Genomic DNA, 21,878 nt, shown 5'->3' on the forward strand with positions numbered 1-21,878 from the left:
TCAACAATACCTTGTCCTTGGGGATTATATGGAATACCTGTGATATTTCTGATGTTCATATATGCACAAAACTGTTTAAAGGATGAACTAACGTATCCCGGTCCATTATCAGTTTTGAGAATTTTGGGTTTAGGCCCTATGGCTAATGAGGCCACAATGTGATTGATAACGTGCTTGGTGGCTTCTCCCGTTTGTAGGGTTGCTATGAGGAAACCACTAAATGTATCTATGGAGACATGGATGTATTTGAGTTTACCAAAAGGTGTGAAATGAGTGACGTCCATCTGCCACAGTTCCCCGGGAACCAGGCCTCGGGGGTTCACTCCAAGGTGAGGTTCAGGCAGGAGCACCAGACATCCTGGACATTGTTTGACAATCTGTCTGGCCTGTTCTCTGGTGATTTTATAAATTTGACTTAAGCTGTGGGCATTAAGATGGTGCAACTCGTGTGCCTTGGTGGCAGCCTCTATGGGGGAGGGTTGCATTACAGAGGCGAAAAACAAGTGCTTGGAAGCCGCATCAACAGCATCATTCCCTTTTGCCAATGGTCCAGGGAGGTCAGAGTGCGCTCTGATATGGCAAATGAAGAAAGGCTGTGCTCTTTCTCTGATCAGTTTTTGTATTTGAAGGAACATAGAGAATGCATTGGTAGAAGGTTTTATATAAGGAACAGTTTCAAGCTCGGGGATTGAATTAGCAATATAAGCACTATCCGTGTATATATTCATTGGGTCCGGAACATGTTCAAAGACCCAAAGTATAGCGGCAAGCTCCACTAGTTGGGCTGACTTATAAGGTGTATGAAAGGAAGTTAGATTGGAGTCTATAGATATGGCAGCAGTTCCTGAGGAGGACCCGTCAGTGAAGACTAGACGAGCACTTTCTAGAGGATCTCTTTTAGTGATTCTGGGGAAGGCCACTGGATTGTCCCTAAGAAATTGGATCAATTTGTCAGGAGGGTAGTGATTATCAAGGATTCCCTGATAAGATACAGAGGAGATGGCCCAAGTATCATCATTCTGTTGAAGCCATGACAGTTGTGCGGAGGTGTAAGGGCAGACAATGTGGTCGGGGTCTTTCCCAAAAAGTTTGACTGAAAGAGACCTGCCTTCCTGAAGGAGGGAGGCAGTAAGAAGCGGGTAGGTGGGTAGCACTTTGGTGGGTGTTGCAGGACCATGGATCCAATATAGGGGCAGATCTTGCCATAAAAGGCCCGTAGGGGAGAATGATGTAGAAAAGATAAGAAACCAGAGTTTTTTCTGTGGGTTATAATATCCTATTTTTTGGGCCGAAATAGCATGATTTATTTTTTGTAGGGCAACCTCGCCTTCTTTAGTCAGGACACGAGGCGAGGTTGGTTTGGAATCACCTTTCAGAATGTCAAAGAGAGGTTTCAGATCTCCTGTGGTATTTTAAGGTAAGGGCGTAGCCAATTAATATCACCCAATAACTTTTGGAAGTCATTCAGCATGTGCAAATGATTTGTCCGTATCTGAGCTTTCTGTGTTATTATATGAGAGGAATGCAATTCGAATCCAAGAAAAAAGAAAGGGGAGGCAAGCTGGACTTTATCCGGGGAGATGTGCAATCCCCTATCTTTTAAGGCAGTGTTAAGCAATTAAGCAATGTGGTGATCCTAAGTAATTCCTGCTCGCAGGGCCCAGCAATAAGAATGTCATCCATATAGTGAATGATATAAAGTTGTGGAAATTGTAAGCGAAAGGGGTCGATTGTCTGGGCAACATACTTCTGGCAAAGGGTAGGGCTGTTGGTCATGCCTTGGGGGAGAACTTTCCATTGAAAGCGAGGAGAGGGTCCTACGCAATTGGTAACTGGGACAGTGAAGGCGAATCTTTTGGAGTCGTCGGGGTGGAGAGGAATGGAAAAGAAGTAGTCCTTGAGGTCTATTACAACTTTCTGGAAACCTGCCGGGATTGCTACGGGTGCAGGAAGACCCGGTTGCAGCGATCCCATGGGGATCATGGTCTTATTGACCGCCCTTAAATCATGGAGCAATCTCCAGGCACCTGACTTCTTTTTAATAACAAAAATTGGAGTATTCCAAGGAGAGTTGGAGGGTTCTACGTGACCCGCAGTCAATTGTTGTTGAACTAACATTATTGCAGCCTCTAGTTTTTCTTTAGGAAGGGGCCACTGGTCAATCCAGACGGGAATCTCAGATCTCCATGTGATTTTATCCGCCTGTAGGCTGAGGGGACCAGTGGCCCTTATGAAAAATGTTTCTGGAAACCAAGGCCGGAGCGGTCAGGGTGAGGTTGTATATGTAAAGGTTGAGTGATGCCCTGTTTATTTTTCCCTAGTCCTTGGAGGGGTAAAAAGCCTTGACTTAGCATTTGCTCTGTAACAACTGAGCTAGGGCTGCACATGATAACTCCCATTTGTGAGAGGATATCTCTTCCCCATAGATTAACGGGGAGGCATGGGACTACAAAGGGACGGACTGTTCCTCTATTACCCTCTCGATCTTCCCATTGTAACAGTTGTGAGGATTGCATGGTGTTGGAACTTTGCCCTATGCCTTGTAGGTGGGTTAGAGAGGGCTGTAACGGCCAGGTAGACGGCCAGTGTGATTCAGAAATGACGGTTGAATCAGCCCCAGAATCGAGTAAGCCCATGAAGGGTTTACCTTGTATTTTGAGCATTAGTGTAGGCCTCTCTTGTGACAGAGCCTGGGCCCAGTAAATATCTGAGGACCCAGGTGTTGAATTGCCCCTCTTATTTTTAGAAGCAGGAAAGGTGGTATCCATAGGAAGAGGGAGGGCTTGGGCAATACGTTGATTGGGCTGGATTCTCATAGTATCTTTCAGAGCAGAAGCAATTATCTTAATCTCTCCTTCATAGTCATTATCGACAATAGTTGGGTGTACTGTTATCCCTTGAAGGGTGGTAGAGGCACGGCCAATAATGAGGAAAAAGGAACCTCTGGGCGGAGGGCCGAAGACTCCCGTAGGGAGGATTTGTGGGCCGTCCTCCGGTCTCAATATTGCGGCGGCGGTGGCACACAAGTCCACTCCTGCACTGCCTGCCGTTGCTCTGGAGAGCTGTGGGCAGGAGAAGTCCCCGTGGCCGGCTGGACTAGTCCTTGAGGGGTCCGGGGCGGACCCCGCCAGCCGTTTCCCGACAACGGGGGGAGGGGTTTGCCCTCTATATCATGTGTTGCTCTGCATGTATTCCCCCAGTGAAACCCTTTTCTGCACCTAGGACACGGGGTGGCAGGTGCTGCGCGCCTTTTCTGAGCGGTGGGATTAGGTTGATTCATGGGGCATTGTCTGGCAAAATGACCCTCGGCTCCACATTTAAAACAGGTTTTCACAGTATTACCAACAGCTGCTCCTATAGTTAGAAATGCTTCCGACATGTTTTTCAGAGGGCTTTGTAAAGCTAGTACCGCTTGAGACATTTTTTCGATTTTCGTTGCTGCAGGATCTTGGATATCTCGGCACAATTTGATCATCTCATTCAATGTCTTATCCTGCCATTGGCCATTTAGTACGCTCCTACATATCCCATTAGCATTTTCAAAGGCCAATCTTTTGATAATTTGGTCATCTGACGCTTCATTCCCTAATGTCCTTTCAGCCGTTTCTAACAGTCGACTGACAAAATCAGAGTACTCTTCATCTTTTCTCTGAGTGATCTTATTAAGGGGTGTAAAGGGGGAGCCTGTAACAGGAAGGGCCCTCCAAGCGCGGTTAGCCGCGTGAGCAGTCTGTTCTAGTAAGCCTGTAGGTAACTTTCTTTGTCTTTTCTCTAATGCATATTCACCCCGTCCTGCCAATTTATCAAAAGTCCAATCCCTATTAGCCCTAGATTTCAAGTTTCTTTTCTCAATGGTTTGACAATGATAATCAAATTCTGCTTTCCATGTTAGGAACTGTCCTCTTGATAGGGCAGCCTGAGCTACTCGCACCCATTCTCCCGGCAACAAAAAACCTCCCTGTGCTATAGCCTCAAGGGCAGAGAGAGTGAAAGGGGCATTGGGACCATACTTTTTCACTGCTGCATGGAGATCCTTGATATTTTTAAACCTTGGGGCTTTGTATTTAGAGGGGGGTGATTTACTATCCTCTTCTGAATCAGACTCCTGATCATCATCCCCCACTTCCTCCTCCTGGCTTTCCTCCTCGGACTCTTCAAGTCCTGCGCTATTTTCAGGGGGGGACTTTTGGTTCTTTTTTTGTTGAGGGAGTTTTCCTTGAGAAGGTGTTGTGAGAAAGCCGTTTGAGGCAGAGGGAGGAAGGAGCGCCTTTTGAAGGGACGCTTGTAGCGCCGAGAACTCCTTCACCATTTGGTGATATTGATTCTGTATATTGACTGTCTTTCGTAATTCAGCCATGCGCTGGGTCAAATCTCTTTGGATTTGGGAAAGGTCCATAAGGGGGGGTAGTAAATAGGGGGGTGGGGAGAAAGTATGGGATACGAACACTTCTTGAGGGTTGTATGCAGCAGCCTCAGCGTCTAAATTGGCTGCATCCTTGTCAGGGATCGGGCCGCTTTCGTTTTCGGGGGCAGTATTCATGCCGACTTTCCTCTCGGTAGGGAAGACCGGGAAAGTGAGTGTTTCTTCAACAGGGTTAGGGAGTGGCGGGTAAATGGACTTGACGGTAGGGGGCATGATGATAGGGGGAGGAGATTTTACTTCCTCTTTGTCTTGTGAGTTTTCTGCGTGAAGGGAGGATGCAGAAGCAGCGCGAGAAAGTGGCACGAGACAGGATTCCGCCTGAACGAGTAACTGGCGGGCACCTTTGTCTCCTGTTGATCCCTCAATAATGTCATTAATTAAGGTCCAGAGGGAGAAGGCATTTATGGGAACTGACTCGGGACCTTCTTGTTTCAATTTCTCATTAAGATCTCTCCTTACTTTCTGCCATTTCCCCGGGTGTATTTCTGGACCATTAACAATGAACCAGGGACATACCTTATCTATAAAAATAAAAAATTTTAAAAGGTCCTTTTTCTTTACCCTTATTCCTCTCTCTCTGAAGCTTTGTTTTAAATCTTTAACAAAAACCTGTTCTTTGGATAGTTGTGATCCCATGATGTCCATAGACGCGAACACTTACCTTAATGGGGTTTTCGGAGTCCGGACGAGTCGGGGCGTCTATCGGGTCCCTGTCCAGCGTTCGAGCCCCCACGTTGGGCGCCAAGTGACCTGGCCCGCAGGTCACACAATCGTGGGCCAGCGAAGCTGGAGAGGACCGGGGGAGCTAGGCTCGAGGAGGGCCTAATGGCTTTAAGAGGCCATGAGGCTCGGGAACGGGACCACGGAGAGGAAGGAGACAAGACGCGTTGCTGGTGTAGAAGTGTGTGTGTCTCTCTTTATTGTATCTGGTAAGGGTATTTATGAGCATGCTATCAGGATGCCACGTCCCCAGAGGCGTGGCTATGCATTGGACGCAGGCCTGCGTCATATCCCAGAAACGAGAGTTAGCCAGGAAATGAAAGCTAAGCGAGAAATGAAAGCTAGTGAAGGGAGAGGGCGCGGGTCAGGCAGAGGGGAGGGGTAAGGTGATTTTCCAGTCTCCGGCAGGAATGACCAGTATCCTGGGGTGACTAGAGGTCAAATCTAGAGAAGATCTTGATGGGAGTGGCCAGTAACCAGGAGAATGAGATCAAGGGTGGGAAGTAGTTGAACTGAGATTTGGGCATAACAAATATGCTTATGGCCTCAAGGGAATGCCAGATCCAGTGGAGAAATCCAAGGAGATTTCAAGGTGGGGTTTTCCAGGGCCCTTTAAACAAATGGGATCTAAACTCTTTTGGGGTAATGGACAAAGATCTCAGCTTGGGCCCATACTCTGTCATTAGTATTATGGTTTAAAACTTTAATCTTTAATTTAACACCACTGGTCTAGCCTATAGAGATGAAGATTTGGGAAATGGATTGGATGGTCATTCAATTAAGGTGAGGCACTGAAAATATCTGAGGCTCAAATTTTCTCATCTCTGAAATAAAGGGGTTGGACTATGTGATCTCTGTGGTCCTTTCTATCTTGTCCATTGATTAATCTTTCTGCAAGACAAGACTCACATATTCAAGACATTCCATAAGATCAGACCTAGAGATCTCTACATCCAACCCTATCTACAAGAAGCCTTCTACTCACTACATTACTTAGCCCAAGCCTAAGCCAAGACCACTTAGAAGAAGAACTTTCCAGGAGTACAACTGAAATCTAAAGGTTTCAGGTAGAATCAATAAACTGGGGAAACAAAACAAGTCTAACATCAACTGATTTAATGCTTTAAATGACCATCCCAGGCAACTTCAAGAATGTGATTTGAAGGTCAATGGGATTCAAATCAATCTGTAAGGGGAAGGGGGGTGGGAATGGGGGTTGCTGGGGCTTAGGGCCTGTGGATTCAGAGTTCTAATTATTTGATTCGGATCAGGATTATCTGATCCTATAAAATCTCAATCTGTCGAATCTTATTCCCTTATCAATTCTTTAAAAAATCAGTTTTAAATGAGCTTCCAATGCATCTTTGAATAGGAAAACATTTCACAAAACTGCCTCAAACTTCTTAGGTGGGTATTCAAGGCCCCTTTAATATGGTTCCCCAGATACTCACAATGCCTCAGCCCAAGAGGATATTCAGCATTTCCAATCATTACCATCACCACCCTCCACCAGCCCTAACTACAACTCCTCTTCTTCCCTCTTTCCTAGGACTGGCACTGCAGCCAAGCCCTAGAGACAACACTGTAGCTGAAAGAACAAAGAATGTGAAAGCAGAAGATCAGAATTTGGTGTCCCCTTTGTTAATTACTGTGTGCGTTTAAGCAAGTCCTCTCACCTTCTGGGCCTGTTTCTTCACATGAGGAATTTGAATTAGATGATCTATAAAATCCCTTTCAATGCTAATCCTAAGAATGATTTCTAGCTGTTGAAACTCTATGCTTTAAAAGTCCAGTTCAAACGCTCACTCCTCCCTGATCTTAGATCTGTAGCTGAAAGAGATCATAGAGTCCATCTAGTTCGACACCTTCATTTTACAGATGAGAAAACTGAGGCAGAGGGAGATCACACTCAAGGTCACATAGTGTAAAAGGAAGGATTTGAATCCAACTCCTGTCTCCAGAGCCAGCCGGTTGTTTTGGTTTTTTTCCCTCCACTCTAATGCTCTCTCCAAGTCAGAATAGTCCTCCTCCCTTTCTACACCTGGATAAGCACTTGGCCTTTCTTAATGCCACTCAATGAGTATTTTGGTTGGTTGTGCAGATGACAAAAAAAATAGTAATTCAAAAAACTCTTAGTAATGACTTGATTACTCGCTTTGCACAATTAAGTGATTACTACGAGTTTTTTGTGCAAAGCAAACAATCAATTTACTAAGCTCTTACTGCTGGCCAGTCATTCTGCACAGCTCTGGTCAGACACAAAAAGTAAAGCAGAACCTGCCCTCCCCCCCTCCCCCCATTTACACTCCGACCAGAGGAACAAGTAATAATAATGATGGTGGTGATAGCAACACTTATATTGCCTTTTAAGATTTGCAAAGCACTTTTGCTTTTGGTCACTATCACAGTGGATGATCAAGAAAGGCTCAACTCAGAAAGTGTTTAAGTTGAACCTTAAAGAAAATTCAGGATTTATAAAGAAGGTGAGGAGTGCTCAATTCGAGTAGGGTGAGGAGTGGGGGTGGGGGTGGGGAAGGGGGAATTAAAAGTTTAGATAAGAAGGATCTCTTCCCTCAAAGCCTATCAAAACAATAGGAAACATGGCTATGCTGGGGTTTCAACTCTGCCCACTCAGGGATGGCAAAAACTGTGTTGTCTCAAAGAATTCAGAGTCAGACCATCTCTAATCCAAGTATAGGCATTTACTGAGACTGATGCCTCTCATGAAGCAGGCTGAGTTTCAAGAGGAACCAGCAACTTCAGAGAAAGCAAGATGGATTTTTAGAGGGTAAAGATGCAATTATATAACAGAAATTATGAACATTAAAAAGGCAGGAGGGGTTTGTTAAGGGATTAGGTAATAGGGGAGGGGTCCCAGCCACAGAGGAACTGTGCCTGCTATTTCTGCATACAGAAAAAACCATTTGGGGGATATGTATACATGATATTATAATAAGCCTCTCTACATCCTAAGTTTACTCTAGGTCAGTTCTTTAGAATACTTGGAAGGTGTCCACTTAGGGAAAGGCCCTTCTATTGTTTTGGGGTCCACATTCTGCTAGGACATCCTGGTGGTGCTGCTTTCTGATTGGCTGAGTCTTGTGGTCCTAAGGCTAGATGGAGGTGGTTATGGTTGAGTGCATGGACACACCCGCTGTTTATGTGGGCAATATGAGGAATGGGTCTGGGGCCAGTGGTTAGTTTGAGGCAGCGGCTGGGATCCCATCACATGGACACCCCTGCTGTTCTGTGAGAAATATGAGTTCACGGACACACCTGTTCTAGTGAGCAGTGAGGCATATATGAAGAAGTAAGGATATTGAGTGGGGCGTGGGTGGGGTGTTGGTGGCTAGGTAGGTGCAGTGGGCCTGCTGTTCAGGGGGACCTATAAGGAAGTTAGAATATCGAGGTTGGGGGGCAGCTTTATTAGGATTCCATCAGCTAGATATGCGGTCAAGAGGGTCTAGGTTAAAATTCTCCTTTGGCCATAAATTCCTTATGTGACGTACGTGAGTAACTCAACATGGGTGAAGCCTCAAAAATACATTTTTAAAGTGCTGGGCTACCTGAGTAGAGGGTCCTGAGAAGCACACAAACACCAATAAGCCTTACGGCTCTTCCGGATAACAACAATAGCCCGAGCTAAGCGAACCCCACTTCCTGCCCAGCTTGCAGACTCTTTCTGGCCACGCCCTCTTGCGCCGAATTCGGGCGCTAAATCCCAACCAATGAGGCTACCAGCTTGAGACCACTGGGCGGCCCGAGGGAGAGGCAGCAGCCAATGAGAAAACGATCTTGTGTTCTAGGAAGTGAATACCTCTTCTGGGAAGGAAGCGAAATGCGCGAGGCCTCGTCGTGTGGTTAGAAGGCTGTGGCCAACTAGAGAAAATAAAGGGTCACGTGCTCTGGGAGCTGAGCAAAGCAACTAATCAGAGGACGACTTTCCTGGACACGTGCCGAGGGCAGGGGCGAAACCAGGCGGCACCTCCCCCTGGCCCGGCGGTAGCGTGATGGCCGGTGGTACCAATGGCCAGAGGTTCTCTAGTCACGTGAAACTTCCTCAGGGGTTTCCAGATCACATGGTAGCGGCTGTCACCGAACAGACACCAATGAGCGGGGACAGTGGCTGTCATGGGACGAGGGAAAAGGTCGGTCTCTACCAATGAGATCCTGGTGAACTTGCTGATTTCACCATCACGTGCAGCGGCGGGACGGAAAGGGGCGTCCACCCAGGAGAGAAGCGGGGTGGGGGCTTGAGGGCTGGGCGCGTGGGGCGCAGGCGCCTTGGGGACCCGGTGGCGGCGGCAGCGACACCGGCGGAGGAAGCCGGGTCCCGAACCGGAGCGGGCGGCGGCGGCCATGGCGGCGGACGGAGAGCGCTCCCCGCTGCTCTCCGAGCCCAACGACAGCGGCGCCAGCGGCAACGGGCTGGTGGGGCCCGGCGGGGGCGGGGCCTGCGCCGGGGGAGGCCTGGTTCCCTCAGTGCCGCCGTATGGATCCGGGAAACATGCCCCGCCTCAGGGTGAGCCAGGGCCCGCTCCCAGATTTGGACCGAGAACCGGGGTCTAGAGGGGACGGGGCCAGAACCGAAGGAGCTGCACTGTGACCCTCCGGAGGGACCTGTGGGAAAGGAAAAAGGATGGGGCTCGCTGTCTTAGCTAGAGGTGGAGCCTTGGGCAGAGATGGGCGGGTCCTTTGGAATGAGGGCAATGACTGGTGACTGAGGGAGGTAGAGGGTTACCCTGGCCAGAGTAAATAGAGCAGGACATGTGGGGTGACATGTGGAGGATCATGGGTGACCCACTCTGACTGTACTTCCACAGCGTTCCCTCCATTCCAGGAGGGTCACCCGGCTGTGTTGCCTGGGGAGGACCCACCACCATACTCCCCCCTGACCAGTCCAGACAGTGGCAGTGCCCCAATAATCACGTGCCGAGTCTGCAATTCTCCTATCAATGTGGAAGGCAAGATGCACCAACATGTTGTTAAGTGTGGTGATTGCAACGAAGCCACAGTGAGTTTCATTATCCAGGATTTTTTAGTTGTCTAACTGTACACCTGAAATTTTTCCTGATTCCTGTATATAAACCCCAGGAATAACACAAGTCCAGACATCTGTCTTTCCTCTCTCCCCTCCCAGCACCACCCAGAGTAAGTCCCACAATTGTTCTATCTTGTAGAATTGTTCAGACCATCTCAGGTTTCCCCTTGGTTTCTGCATCTATATCTAAGTTCACCCCTGCTTTCCATGGTCCTTTTCCATTCTCCCCAGTGTACCTTCTTTTCTTTCTAATCAGGATCCTTACCAGCTTCCTGGATTATTGCTCTCGGGCCCTCCTGAAAAGGTATGTTTGGGAGGGATTGAATTCAGGGTTTTTGGTGCTCACCTCCCTATTATTCCTTAGCCAATCAAGAATGCTCCTCCTGGGAAGAAGTATGTTCGCTGCCCCTGTAACTGTCTCCTCATCTGCAAAGTGACTTCCCAGCGGATTGCCTGTCCTCGGCCCACATGGTGAGAGCAGAGAACTAGGAAAGCCAAATGAGGAGGGATGGAGACTTAAAGAAGTTGTAGGGAATTTGAGAGTGAAGGAATATGTGGGGATAGAAGGAAACCTTGGGAGGGGCTTGCTGGTAAAGCAGCAAGGTTCTCTAAGGGGAAGTTCAGAATGTGCACAATGAAGAACTCTTCTTCCGGGTTGATTCTGGTTTGCCTAACCAACCAGCTTTCTTGGATCCTTAAATAAAAGGTTTGGGGGAAAGATGAGGCATTCTGGGACTAATGGGTTATATCTAAGAGTATAGAGTTAGTGATCTGAGGCCTAGGTCATATTTTCTTACCAAGGTGTTATCAGTTAAGGACAGAGAAGCAGAGGATCTTGTGTGGAGGAGGAAGCATGTGGACACTGTCCAGGTGATAAGAGGGAGGGGAACAGTTCTTCGGATTTGAAGGATCCTAAACTGTATCCTTCCCTCCCCCAAAATAGTAAAAGAATCATCAACCTGGGTCCAGTACACCCAGGGCCTCTGAGTCCAGAACCACAGCCTGTAGGTGTCAGCGTCAACTGTGGCCATTGCAAGAATACCTTTCTGGTGAGGAAGAATGGGACAGGCTGGGAAAGGGCTAGTAGACATTTATGAGAATACATTTCTGTGGCTAATGTGAATGTGTAGAAGGTGGGAAAGGTCAGTTATTGAAATTACCACCTTTGCCCTTTTTTGTCCTTTCCCCTATGCAGTCTTTTTCCATGGGGATCCCTCAAAGAATTGACCGTACAACCCTTTTTTATTTCTGTCTCTACCATAAATTGACCCCGCATCCTGTTTTCTTTATAGTGGACAGAGTTTACAGGTCGAACCTTGGCACGTTGTCCCCACTGCAAGAAAGTGTAAGTGATTTGGAACTGATATCATAAACCTAGTTAACAGAGAGAGGTGGGGGATGGGGACTGGTTAAGGATTACAAAGTCATGAAAGGCTTGCCACCTGTGCTCATTCCTTCATAGCTCATCCATTGGGCGAAGATATCCCAGGAAGAGATGCATTTGCTGTTTCTTGCTTGGGCTACTATTAGCTGTTACTGCCACAGGCTTAGCAGTGAGTAACTAGCTCTTCTCTCCTCTGACCTTTCACTTTTTGTCTTACTGTTTTATACTCTCCCAAGTTCACCACTAGAATCAGTTTTCATAAGAGTAATTTAAATGGGAAAGGTTTTCTCTCCACAGAAGAGGACAGATGAAATGGCAGGTGATAGGAACAGCTTTCACATTGGAAGCTGATGTAACTTTGTCTTTTTGGGGGAGGCAATTTGGGTTAAGTGACTTGTCCAGGGTCACACAGCCACCAGGTGTCTGAGAGCAGATTTGAACTCCGGTCCTCCTGAGTCCAGGTTCAAATACTCTATCCACTGTAACACCTAGCTGCCATGTATAACTGTCTTAAGTGAGATTGGGAATTTTCCTTTTCCAGAGAATTTTGAAGAGAACTACATGCCCAGTGGGTAATAACTACTTCCATGAGGTAGATGAAGGTTGAATATCCCTGAAGAGTTTTGCCTCATTTCTGCTGTAATTGTCTATAGGTGGGGGTGCTAACTGAAGCTAGCTTGGATCCAATGTTTCATCAGGTGGTGAACTGACATTTTGGCACAGTGGCACTGATTCCTTTTCTTCTTCCTTCCATATTCCTTTTCTAGTTTGGCACATGGAAGCATGCCCGACAGTATGGGGGTATCTATGCAGCTTGGGCATTTGTCATCCTGCTGGCTGTGCTCTGCCTAGGCCGGGCTCTCTACTGGGCCTGTATGAAGGTCAGCCACCCTGTCCAGAACTATTCTTGAGCCCCAAGATGACCCACTAACTGTGCCTGGCCCCTGTCCAGCAGGGACAGTGACACCACAGAGGGGAATGGCAACATCCCCTCGGCTTCCATAAGAAGAGCCAGGCTGTTGCCCTCCTCTTCTATAGGGGAAAGAAGTGGGAAGGATCTGAGCCCTCAAAAACAAACAAGATTGGAAGGGTGGGTGGGCCACTGCTGGCTGGTTAGTCCATTCTGAGGGCTGCCTGTGCTTGGGGTGGAGTGTGAGATAAAGCATCCTTACCCCAAGTTCTGGAAAATGGTTATAGCTCTTTCCTTCCTCCATGTTCTCCTAAGGGGCCATTCCTGTCCCTCAGACATTCCAGGGCAGGGTAGGGGTAGGCAGCCCTGGGAGTTTTCCTCCCTTTTGCACCCCCAGGACCCTGCTGCTGCTATTGCACTTCACCAGGGGGTAACTTTAATTTGGCTGCCCTCTTGGCCTCCTCTCCCCACCCCTTTCCATGCCCTGTGGGGGTGGGGTCAGCCGCTGCTCTGTACAGTACTATGGGAACTGATGTGTATATAGCTATTTAATGTGGGGTATGTTCCCCAACTTGTGCTCCCTCTCCCCAAGTCCTTCCTCTCTTACCGGTTGTGGCCGGTATGTCTGTCTTTGGGGATCAGGGGCTCATCCTGTGCTTGTAAATAAATGAAGTTGTGACTCTACCTTATTCCTGTGTCACCTTTTCTGGGGGGGGGGGGGGCCGGGAAGAGATTCCAGCCCTTTCCTATGATCCCTTCCAAAGGGGATAGGACATAAAGACAACAAGGCTGGACCTCTATGGTTCTTTATTCAACAACAGCATTCTCAAAATTAAAGAAACAGTCCCGGATTCTGGTTGCTGAAGACCCGGTTTAAATTGTAAAAGAATTACAATGCCAGCAAGAGGGTGATAGGACAATGGTCACTACCTAGGGCTTTGGACCGGATCTTACTGTCACATAGGGCAGGGAGCAAGGACTGAGACAACAAGAAATAGTCAAGCCGCCAGCCCACATTCTTGGCTCGGGCATTCATCATATAGGTCCAAAAAGTATAAGCGTAAGCTGCCTCTGGATAGAGATGACGGAAACTGTCAGTCAGTGGCACTGCCTGGAGCAGCTCCCCAAAACCTTGGCGTTCCTGTGGGGTAAACCCAGCATTTTTCTTGTTCCCCTTGGGATTGCGCAAGTCAATCTCTTCGTGGGCCACGTTGAGGTCCCCACAGAGCACAAGAGGCTTTTTGGCACTTAGCCCTTTCAAAAACTTGCGAAATGCCTCATCCCATTTTTGTCGATATTCCAGTCGAACCAGCCCTCGTCCTGCATTAGGCACATATGCTGTCACCAGCACAAATGCCTCAAACTCAGCCACTATCACCCGGCCCTCCTGATCATGCTCCTCTTCACCTATGGAATGGATACAACAAACCAATATAGAGATCAACCGTTAGAAAGCAAAGGTGAGGTTGGAGAATGTTTCAAATACTTCTGATCTCGGAGCAGTAGGGGCTAGGGCAGCAAGCTATGTCTCACCAATGCCAAAGGTAACTTTGAGTGGGCACTGTCGGGAAAGGAGACCAACACCACTGTATCCTTCTTTATCAGCAGGTGAGGACCAGTACTGGTAGGTAAGTCCAGGCAGGTCCTGAAGCTCAGGTGGCAACTTGCTCTCTGAACATTTGGTTTCTTGGAGGCAAAGGATGTCAGGAGCTTCTTCCTTTACCCACTGTCCACGCAGAAAGGAAGGCAGGTTACAAGGACTTGCTCATCCCAGACCATCACCCTCTGCCTCCTCCCCAACTCATCTCATCCTAAAGCCTAAATTCCCAAAATGAGATACTGGCATTTTAAGGAGGAAATCTTTAAAGCAGAGAAACTAACAGGACTAGACTCCCAAAAGCAAGTCAATAATTTTGAATCATTTTCCCTTCCTGAGAGCCATACTCACATCCAGACCCTTTTTCTTGATCCAGGCCCGAAGCCCATCCACATTCCAGGAGCATATCTTGAGTGTAGAAGGTTTGCCACTAGGTGAGGTCTGCTGGTCTGGGGGGTCCTCGTATGTGGCAGATCCTTCCCCTGCTGCCTCCTTCTCTTTTGCACCCTTCTTAGTCTTCTTAGGCTCAGGCTCTGTTCAAAATTTCATTGGAAAGGGGAAGGGCAGATTTCTCAAGGGTGATGGCAGCTAATTCTACTTCAGGTGACGTCCATGATAACCAGCTGACCAAGAGGTCTACCAATGGAAATCTACTCTGCTACCTTTTCCCATTTATGGAGATCTTCATAAACCCTTATAATTTGTATTTTTGTCTCCCTTCACCTGGGCCTCTGATTCCTGGGGAGGATAAACAGATCAAGGTCCACGTATTACCTTTAGTCTCTGGCTCCTCCTCACTGATTCCATCCTTCTTAGATACTTCCTTCTTCCCTCGCTTTGGCATCCTGCTCGCCCAGAACAACGCCCCGCGGCCCAAGCCCCCTATAGCCCAACGCAGCAGAATCGTGGTCCTGTGGACACCTCTGTGGACACAGTGAATTGAGAGGGATTAAGGATAGTGATGTTGAAGTTTGGTGATGGCAGAAGTGGGGAGGGGCCATTCCCTTTGGATTCCCCTTCTGATGAGACTTTGAAATCCCTTCCTCCCTTCCGCTCTCCCTTCCTCCTTCCCCAAACATCCCAGGATTCTCGGCCCTGTTATTCCCTGGATCCTCAGGCCCCAGCCTATCCACTTCATACTGAAAACCTCTTGGGACAGCCTCCTTGGCTCGGCGGGCACTTCTCGCCTACTGCTGCTCTTAAAGCACCGCCTAAAGCCAGAAGCGCCGGGGAAGTCTAGCCCAAAGGCGACTCAGCTTGGAAGGTAGGAGCTTCTTCCTACCCCGGACACAAAGAGAAGAACGCGCGATTCCCCCACGTGGGTTAGTTGGTCCTGGTCACCTGGGCTTGGATCGCGGGCTTCCGAGTAGAGGAAATGGCAGAGATTGGCTGGGACGAAACGCGGTGAGCCCGCCCCTCCATGTGACTCAAATGCGTATCCACGGGAGGTCCTCTCCTTCTGGGCTGTCTATCCGTATGCCTTACATGAGAGTCCACCCTCCAAGGGGCCCCTAAAGGACGTCGAATGAAGAGCAGGGCAGGGAGAGTCCGGGATTACCTAGAGGAGACTTATTGGCTTGGTGATGGGACAGAGAGGAAAAGCGTCATCCTCCCCGGCAGTAGCTAGGGCAGACCCCACTTGGCACAGGTCGCAGGTAGGGGCGGCGAGGGGGGCCCTTTGGTCCCGTCACTATGGCGACGGGGGCGGGAGCGAAGGAACTCTGCTGTTAGTGGCCGGAGCAGCAGGCGCGTACGGCTTTTGTCGTGTTCCTGTCGGATTCCCACCGCATTCCGTGACCTCTTCTGGCTGTGGCGGTGTCAGCGGGGGTGGGGCAAGGGGAGAGTTCCATGGACCCCTGGGACCTCTGACCCCACGGCCCCAACCATGCCCACGGTGCTTGGTTTCGAGGGTAGCGCCAACAAGATCGGCGTGGGTATCGTGAAAGATGGAGCGGTGCTGGCTAACCCTCGGCGGACCTACCTCACCCCTCCCGGCACCGGTCAGTGAGTCTGGGGGCTGTGGGGGCGGGGGGAGCTTTGCCATCCCTGCCCCCTGACAGGCGCTGCTGGACCTGGAAAGTAGCGACAGTAAATGCGCCTCACGGTTAGGTGATAACAGGTGGACACACGTGTTTGTTTGGTGACAGCTTCCCTGGGAGGTTTACCGATAAAGACATTGAGGTTCAGAGAGGTGAGATAATTTGCCGGCACGGCAGTTGCAGGAATAGACCTTCAAAAGAGAGCAGAATACTTCATATCTCTTTTCTCCTGAATCCTTCCATAACTCCAGGACGTGGGTAATTGTAATCAGAGTTCTTGTTCCCACTTTATAGATGTGGAAGCTGAAGCTCAGAATGGGTTGTGAGTGACTTACCCATGCTCGCATAGCTAAGTGTCAGAGCTGGGATTAGAACCCAGGTATGGCACCGTATCCCCCAAGCTGAAGGGAACTGGATTTGGAGACAGAGAACAGGGGTTCGTTCAACTGATCATGGGCAAGACACAACCGCTGTGGGCTGCAGCTTCCTCGGATTTAACAAGAAGAGGTTGACTGGATGGCTTCCATCTAAATCTCTGATCCAGTGAACTAGTGTCCGTGCTAGAACTCAAACGCGGGTCTTTCTGACTTCTAATGTTCTCTCTACTGTAGTTAGAGCCAGAGGGTCTTTCAGAGTAGTAGTATTTACTTTTAGTTCCCTGAATGGTGAATTTCTGGGAAATTTTTCTAAAAGTAGGTGCATGACCTCTGACCCTCCTATCTGAACCTCTACCAGGGTTCCTTCCAGGAGACACTGCCAGGCACCACCGAGCTTGTGTGCTGGACCTGCTGCATGAAGCACTGACGGAAGCTGGACTCAACCCTAAGGACATTGATTGTGTCGCCTTTACTAAGGGTATGGGTGAAAAAGTGGCCTTCAGTTTGGGAATGGGCTGAGGCTTGTCTAGTTCCAAATGCCCTATCCTTGTCAACTGCTCTCTTGTGGATTGCTAATCCTTATTTCTCCTTCACTTCAGGCCCTGGAATGGGTGCCCCACTAGTCTCAGTGGCTGTTGTGGCCCGAACTGTGGCACAATTGTGGAATAAGCCATTGGTGGCTGTGAATCATTGTGTGGGCCATATTGAAATGGGCCGCCTCATCACTGGAGCTACCAGCCCAACTGTACTCTATGTCAGTGGTGGAAATACTCAGGTACTGGGGAAACACCTCCTTCTAAGACTCAAGGCACCTTCATTTTAAAATGACTAGCAGGAGCAGAGTTGGTGTAAAACAGTGATGTATCATACTGCTACTGAGGTCACATCAGGGATTTTTTTAAGATACAGTCGGGTACTAAAAAAAAGTTCTAGGAAGTTCTGTTTTAAATGATCAACAGAATAAGGTGGCACCCAAGTAAATTACAAAGTTTAGAAGTTTTTCATCTAGAAAGATGAAGGCTGCAAAAGATTATGATCAAAGTCTGAAGGATTTGTATAATGGAAACATGAGTTTGTTTACCAAATCCCAGAAAACTGGAGCTAAGGATGTTTATCAAAGCTGCTTCAGAGCAGGATAGAAAGCACAACAGTGTCAGTGAAAATTGGACCTGGTAGTTTTTCTTCCATTTTACCATCCTTTGCTGTAGCTTCCTGAAGGTGGCTAGTAAATGAGCATTGATTCAAACACTGAATAGGAACTTACTGTTTATGAGTTACTATCCTATGTATTTATCAATATGTGCAGAGTTTAGATATATCATTATCTTTGCCCTTGTGGATCTTATAGTCTAATGCAAGGGTTCTTTTTTTATCCTTATTATTTATTTATTTTAAATTTTTTTTTTATTTTTAGTTTATAACACTCGGTTCTACATAATTTTTGAGTTCCAGATTTTCTTCCCTCCCTTCCCTCTCCCTCCCCAAGACGGCATGGAATCCCATATAACTTCCACATATAACTTCGCATTGAATTAATTTACACACTAGTCAAGTTGTGGAGAAGAATTATGACCAATGGAATGAATCATGAGAAAGAAGAAACAGAACCAAAAAAAAACCCAAAAACAAAAACAAAAGAGACAAAAAAGGAGGGAAAAAAGGCAAGCATGAAGTGTGCCTCAATCTAATGCAGAGGTTCTTAACTTGGGATTCTTGATTTTTAAAATATTTTAATTATTGTATTTCAATATTATTTATTTCTTTAACAATCCCAAGTATTTAATTTTATGTATTTAAAAGTATTATTGTGAAAAAAGGGTCCATAGGATTCACTAGACTGCCAAAGAGGTCTATGGCACCAAAAAGGTTAAGAAAGCCGGGTATGATGGGACTTAGATACAAATACAATTGCAATATGCATAATTGAAAACTATAGTGATACATAAAGTCTGAAAGGGAATCAGGTCCCAGAGTGAGGTTGAAGGAGTGATAGCAGGGGTCTTACTGAGGCTTAATAGGTTTTTCCCTTTCTATACCTTATTCCTTGCCACTAGCCCTCTGTTGTTGACTGGTACTGGGAGAAGGAGAAAAATCTGAAACCAAGATTTGGGGTGGGAACAGCAGGTATTACTGTCCATGAGCATAGCTGCAATGAGAGGGCCCCAACTGGAGTTCAGAGGAAGGGACATTCCTCATCTGTACCTCACTGGGATAACTATTCATATGTAAGGGTTCTTTATTGACTATCAGGTGTTCATAGGTAGGAAGACTATCTACTGATTGGGTTAAAAAAATGAGTATAAATCAGTGAAATATTCCCTGTTATCTACCTTCCTCGGCTCAGTCCATGGCATATACTTAAACTACCCCTACCCTTTTGAATGGTTTCTGCAGGACCCTTTCTTCCTACTTTCATACAGGATAGCCTCTTTTACAGCTCAGACTGACAAGGCCATGCCCTCAAAAGATATATGCCCAAAGAATGTGTAGGAATTTCACAGGCTAGATAAATATCAACAAACTGGATATCTGTTTTTAGCTTTCTTATGCACTAGCTAAGACTACTCTTGGCTTTCCTAGGCTACTTCCTATAGAAGGAATACAGAGAATAATTAAATCAAAAATTAGAGAAGCTATCTCTTCCCCATTTTTTCTTAGAAGCCTTAGTTACTATATTGATTGATCGTAATGTCCTCCCCAGACTCAAGGTTTTATGGACACCCCTACCTCCTTTAGGTGATTTCATACTCAGAGCATCGCTACCGAATCTTTGGGGAAACCATCGACATTGCTGTTGGTAATTGTCTGGATCGATTTGCCCGAGTTCTAAAGGTGAGAGAAAGAGACTTAGGTGCCTAAGGGAAACATAACATGGAATAGTGCCCACTAGGCTTCCATGGGGATTGAGGGGAGGACGTAGGGTTCTAAGCAAACTGACTTTAGAGTGGAAAGATCAAAATAGTGAAATATTGAGCAATCTAGGCCTGCCCTTTGTTCCCTGTACATCTAGCTTAACCCCCTCCCACCTCACTGCTTTCCTGTTTCCTCCCCTACCAGATCTCCAATGATCCCAGTCCTGGCTACAACATTGAGCAGATGGCAAAGCGGTGAGGGGGTATGGGGTGAGAAGAATATTAAAGGGTATGGGGGGGTAGAAAAGGGAGACTGGCAAGCCTTCACTGCATGTACATATGTGCTTGGGCAGAGAGAGAAGCTTTCTTATTCTCAGCCTGATGCCTTATGTACTCTTCAATACAGAGGCCAAAAGCTAGTGGAGTTACCATACACTGTGAAGGGGATGGATGTCTCATTCTCAGGAATCCTGTCTTATATTGAGGTGAGTATGAGAGATGAGGACCTGGATCACCCCTCCAATATACCAGGCCACCACTGGAAGGGCATTGTGGGGTTTGGATCCCAGGAATGTAGGCTTCTAAACCTCATCCTAAAGACAGCCTGAGTTTTGAGAAAATAGGTATTAATTCTCTTGGCTCAGACCATAGACTAATTTCTACTCTCATTACATACCACATGCTACCTTTAGGTTTGTCTCCTCTCCTAGGAAGCAGCTCATCGAATGTTGGCTGCAAATGAATGTACCCCTGAAGATCTGTGTTTCTCTCTCCAGGTATGAAAAGGGAAGGGGCTGTGATAGAATCTTGAGGCCCAGGAAGCCTTGTGAGTAGGGTGGGATTGAGCTGAAATGATTCTCACATGTTACATCCTTTTGTTTTCCTCCCTGTCCCAATCCAGGAAACAGTGTTTGCAATGCTGGTGGAAATCACAGAGCGGGCCATGGCACACTGTGGTTCCCAAGAAGTCCTCATTGTGGGAGGTGTGGGGTGTACGTATCATTGTGTGTCTCACATACACTCGGATAGATATATAGATAGACACATGTATGTGCATTTATATACATACACATACATCCATATATATTTCTTCATATTCAAATAAAATATATTCTGACAAGAATTCCAGAGCTAAATTGGTCTGGTGGGAGAGAGGGTGGGAAGTATTTTAATGGTCTACTCTTCAGCCTGCCTCCCAACCTCCCCACCCCACCCCTTATTCCTCTGAATTGGCTCTGTAAGAAGGATTTAGCTGGGATTTGTTGATTGGTCGGTGACGTAAGTTAGAGAAACAAGTGGAATGAAACTAACCTGATTTCCGTCGCTAATTCAGGTAATATGAGGCTACAGGAGATGATGGGGACAATGTGTGAAGAACGTGGTGCCCAGCTCTTTGCCACTGATGAAAGGTGAGAGTGCTTCCTCTTTTTTCTCTTCTGTCTACTTCCTCTCTTCTCCAAGAATCACTTATTCTAGCCAGTGGACCATAGGACAGAGATCTCCTTCCTCGATTCCCAAGGGCTCATGTATTTCCCTTCTTCACCCACAGATTTTGCATTGACAATGGAGCTATGATTGCTCAGGCTGGCTGGGAGATGTTCCAGTCTGGTCATAGGACAGCACTCAGTGATTCTGGGGTCACTCAGAGGTGAGATACTCCTCTTCCCCACCTCTTCCAACATACAAATACCTTGGAGAGAGTTCCACATCCTTTGATGAGTGGAGAATGGGGCTAACATTTGTATACATTGTCAGACATGAGTTTTTGTACTAGATGTTTTTGCCTAATTCTTTCTCTTTGTTACAAAGGGAGGTTTCAGGTTAAAGGTGCTAGTTGGGAAATGATCATAATGTTTTTAAAAAATAAAGAGAGGGGGCAGCATTGTCAGAATTCTCTATCTGGGAAAAAAGGGAAAGAGTGCTGAAGAGACTGATTCTCAATGTCCCCATTCTTTCTTCTACCGTCTCCCTCCATAGGTACCGTACTGATGAAGTAGAAGTGACTTGGAGGAACTGACCTAGTGAGGAGAGGGCCACACAGGGTTGACACCAAGGAAAACCTGAATGTGTGGAACCTTCTGTTTTCTGATGTGATAGATTTCAGAGTAGGTTCCTTTACTACTTCTTATAGAGAGCTGAGCTTCATCATGATCAAGTAATAAAACACATTTGTTTTTGTATGTCTGTCATTAACATGGATTTCTCAGAACCCATGTGAATTGCCTTGTGCCAGGTACATAGAGATACGCTAAATAAATGCTTGTTGATTTGACAAGCTGACTAAATAAAAGTGTTATTGACTAAAAAAGGTGATGGCCAACTTCTTTAGGATGAGAAAGGAAATGAATTAAAAATACACAAAAAGGTTGTTTGACATCAGAAATTTGGCAGCAGAAATGGTTGGATGTAAAGCTGAGAACTGTGGGAGGTTGAACTGCTTTTCCTGCATATTTCTGAAGACATTTGTTCAGCAGACACTTATTGAAATCCTGTTTGGAAGGAGCAGGGAGCTGGTTGTATAAAGGGGGAGCAAGG

General features: G+C 47.0%; 3 protein-coding genes across 8 annotated transcripts; 2 read left to right on the plus strand and 1 right to left on the minus strand.

Moving 5' to 3' along the window:
• Window positions 1-9,442: 9,442 nt before the first annotated feature.
• Window positions 9,443-13,167, plus strand: PIP4P1 (phosphatidylinositol-4,5-bisphosphate 4-phosphatase 1). Its single transcript, XM_036737308.1, has 7 exons — window positions 9,443-9,665; window positions 9,967-10,157; window positions 10,549-10,655; window positions 11,128-11,233; window positions 11,477-11,529; window positions 11,647-11,737; window positions 12,336-13,167. Exons 1-7 carry the CDS (start codon window positions 9,503-9,505, stop codon window positions 12,477-12,479), a joined length of 855 nt encoding a protein of 284 aa, XP_036593203.1. The 5' UTR covers window positions 9,443-9,502; the 3' UTR covers window positions 12,480-13,167.
• Window positions 13,168-13,268: 101 nt separating this feature from the next.
• APEX1 (apurinic/apyrimidinic endodeoxyribonuclease 1) lies at window positions 13,269-15,433 on the minus strand. Of its 6 annotated transcripts, none has more exons than XM_036737249.1 (5): window positions 15,358-15,433; window positions 14,850-14,986; window positions 14,427-14,608; window positions 14,012-14,204; window positions 13,269-13,885 (listed from the first exon to the last, which is right to left on the minus strand). In XM_036737249.1, the coding sequence occupies exons 2-5, from the start codon at window positions 14,917-14,919 to the stop codon at window positions 13,368-13,370; spliced, it is 963 nt and encodes a 320-aa protein (XP_036593144.1). In that variant the 5' UTR covers window positions 14,920-14,986; window positions 15,358-15,433; the 3' UTR covers window positions 13,269-13,367. The 6 variants fall into 6 exon arrangements, with proteins under 6 accessions (XP_036593144.1, XP_036593142.1, XP_036593145.1 ...); XM_036737247.1 differs by having other exon boundaries at window positions 14,850-14,998; window positions 15,358-15,428; XM_036737250.1 differs by having other exon boundaries at window positions 15,223-15,399.
• Window positions 15,434-15,711: 278 nt separating this feature from the next.
• On the plus strand, window positions 15,712-21,651 carry LOC118830185 (O-sialoglycoprotein endopeptidase). Its single transcript, XM_036737092.1, has 11 exons — window positions 15,712-16,075; window positions 16,850-16,969; window positions 17,091-17,266; window positions 19,228-19,323; window positions 19,549-19,598; window positions 19,750-19,828; window positions 20,054-20,119; window positions 20,245-20,335; window positions 20,677-20,752; window positions 20,893-20,991; window positions 21,321-21,651. Exons 1-11 carry the CDS (start codon window positions 15,961-15,963, stop codon window positions 21,358-21,360), a joined length of 1,008 nt encoding a protein of 335 aa, XP_036592987.1. The 5' UTR covers window positions 15,712-15,960; the 3' UTR covers window positions 21,361-21,651.
• Window positions 21,652-21,878: the final 227 nt, after the last annotated feature.

The sequence above is a fragment of the Trichosurus vulpecula genome, chromosome 8 (assembly GCF_011100635.1).
Source record: "Trichosurus vulpecula isolate mTriVul1 chromosome 8, mTriVul1.pri, whole genome shotgun sequence".
Taxonomy (NCBI): Eukaryota; Metazoa; Chordata; class Mammalia; order Diprotodontia; family Phalangeridae; genus Trichosurus; species Trichosurus vulpecula.

What these genes read in the sequence shown, in the direction of transcription:
- PIP4P1 (XM_036737308.1), top strand. Translation starts at nt 9,503, where the DNA reads ATGGCGGCGGACGGAGAGCGCTCCCCGCTGCTCTCCGAGCCCAACGAC. An exon ending in ATTGCAAGAATACCTTTCTG is followed by an intron (nt 11,234 to 11,476) that starts GTGAGGAAGAAT and finishes TTTTCTTTATAG; the next exon opens with TGGACAGAGTTTACAGGTCG. An exon ending in TGTCCCCACTGCAAGAAAGT is followed by an intron (nt 11,530 to 11,646) that starts GTAAGTGATTTG and finishes ATTCCTTCATAG; the next exon opens with CTCATCCATTGGGCGAAGAT.
- APEX1 (XM_036737249.1), bottom strand. Translation starts at nt 14,919, where the DNA reads ATGCCAAAGCGAGGGAAGAAGGAAGTATCTAAGAAGGATGGAATCAGT. An exon ending in GGAGGAGCCAGAGACTAAAG is followed by an intron (nt 14,609 to 14,849) that starts GTAATACGTGGA and finishes AATTTTGAACAG; the next exon opens with AGCCTGAGCCTAAGAAGACT. An exon ending in TCAAGAAAAAGGGTCTGGAT is followed by an intron (nt 14,205 to 14,426) that starts GTGAGTATGGCT and finishes CTGCGTGGACAG; the next exon opens with TGGGTAAAGGAAGAAGCTCC.
- LOC118830185 (XM_036737092.1), top strand. Translation starts at nt 15,961, where the DNA reads ATGCCCACGGTGCTTGGTTTCGAGGGTAGCGCCAACAAGATCGGCGTG. An exon ending in CCTCACCCCTCCCGGCACCG is followed by an intron (nt 16,076 to 16,849) that starts GTCAGTGAGTCT and finishes AACCTCTACCAG; the next exon opens with GGTTCCTTCCAGGAGACACT. An exon ending in GATTTGCCCGAGTTCTAAAG is followed by an intron (nt 19,324 to 19,548) that starts GTGAGAGAAAGA and finishes CTCCCCTACCAG; the next exon opens with ATCTCCAATGATCCCAGTCC.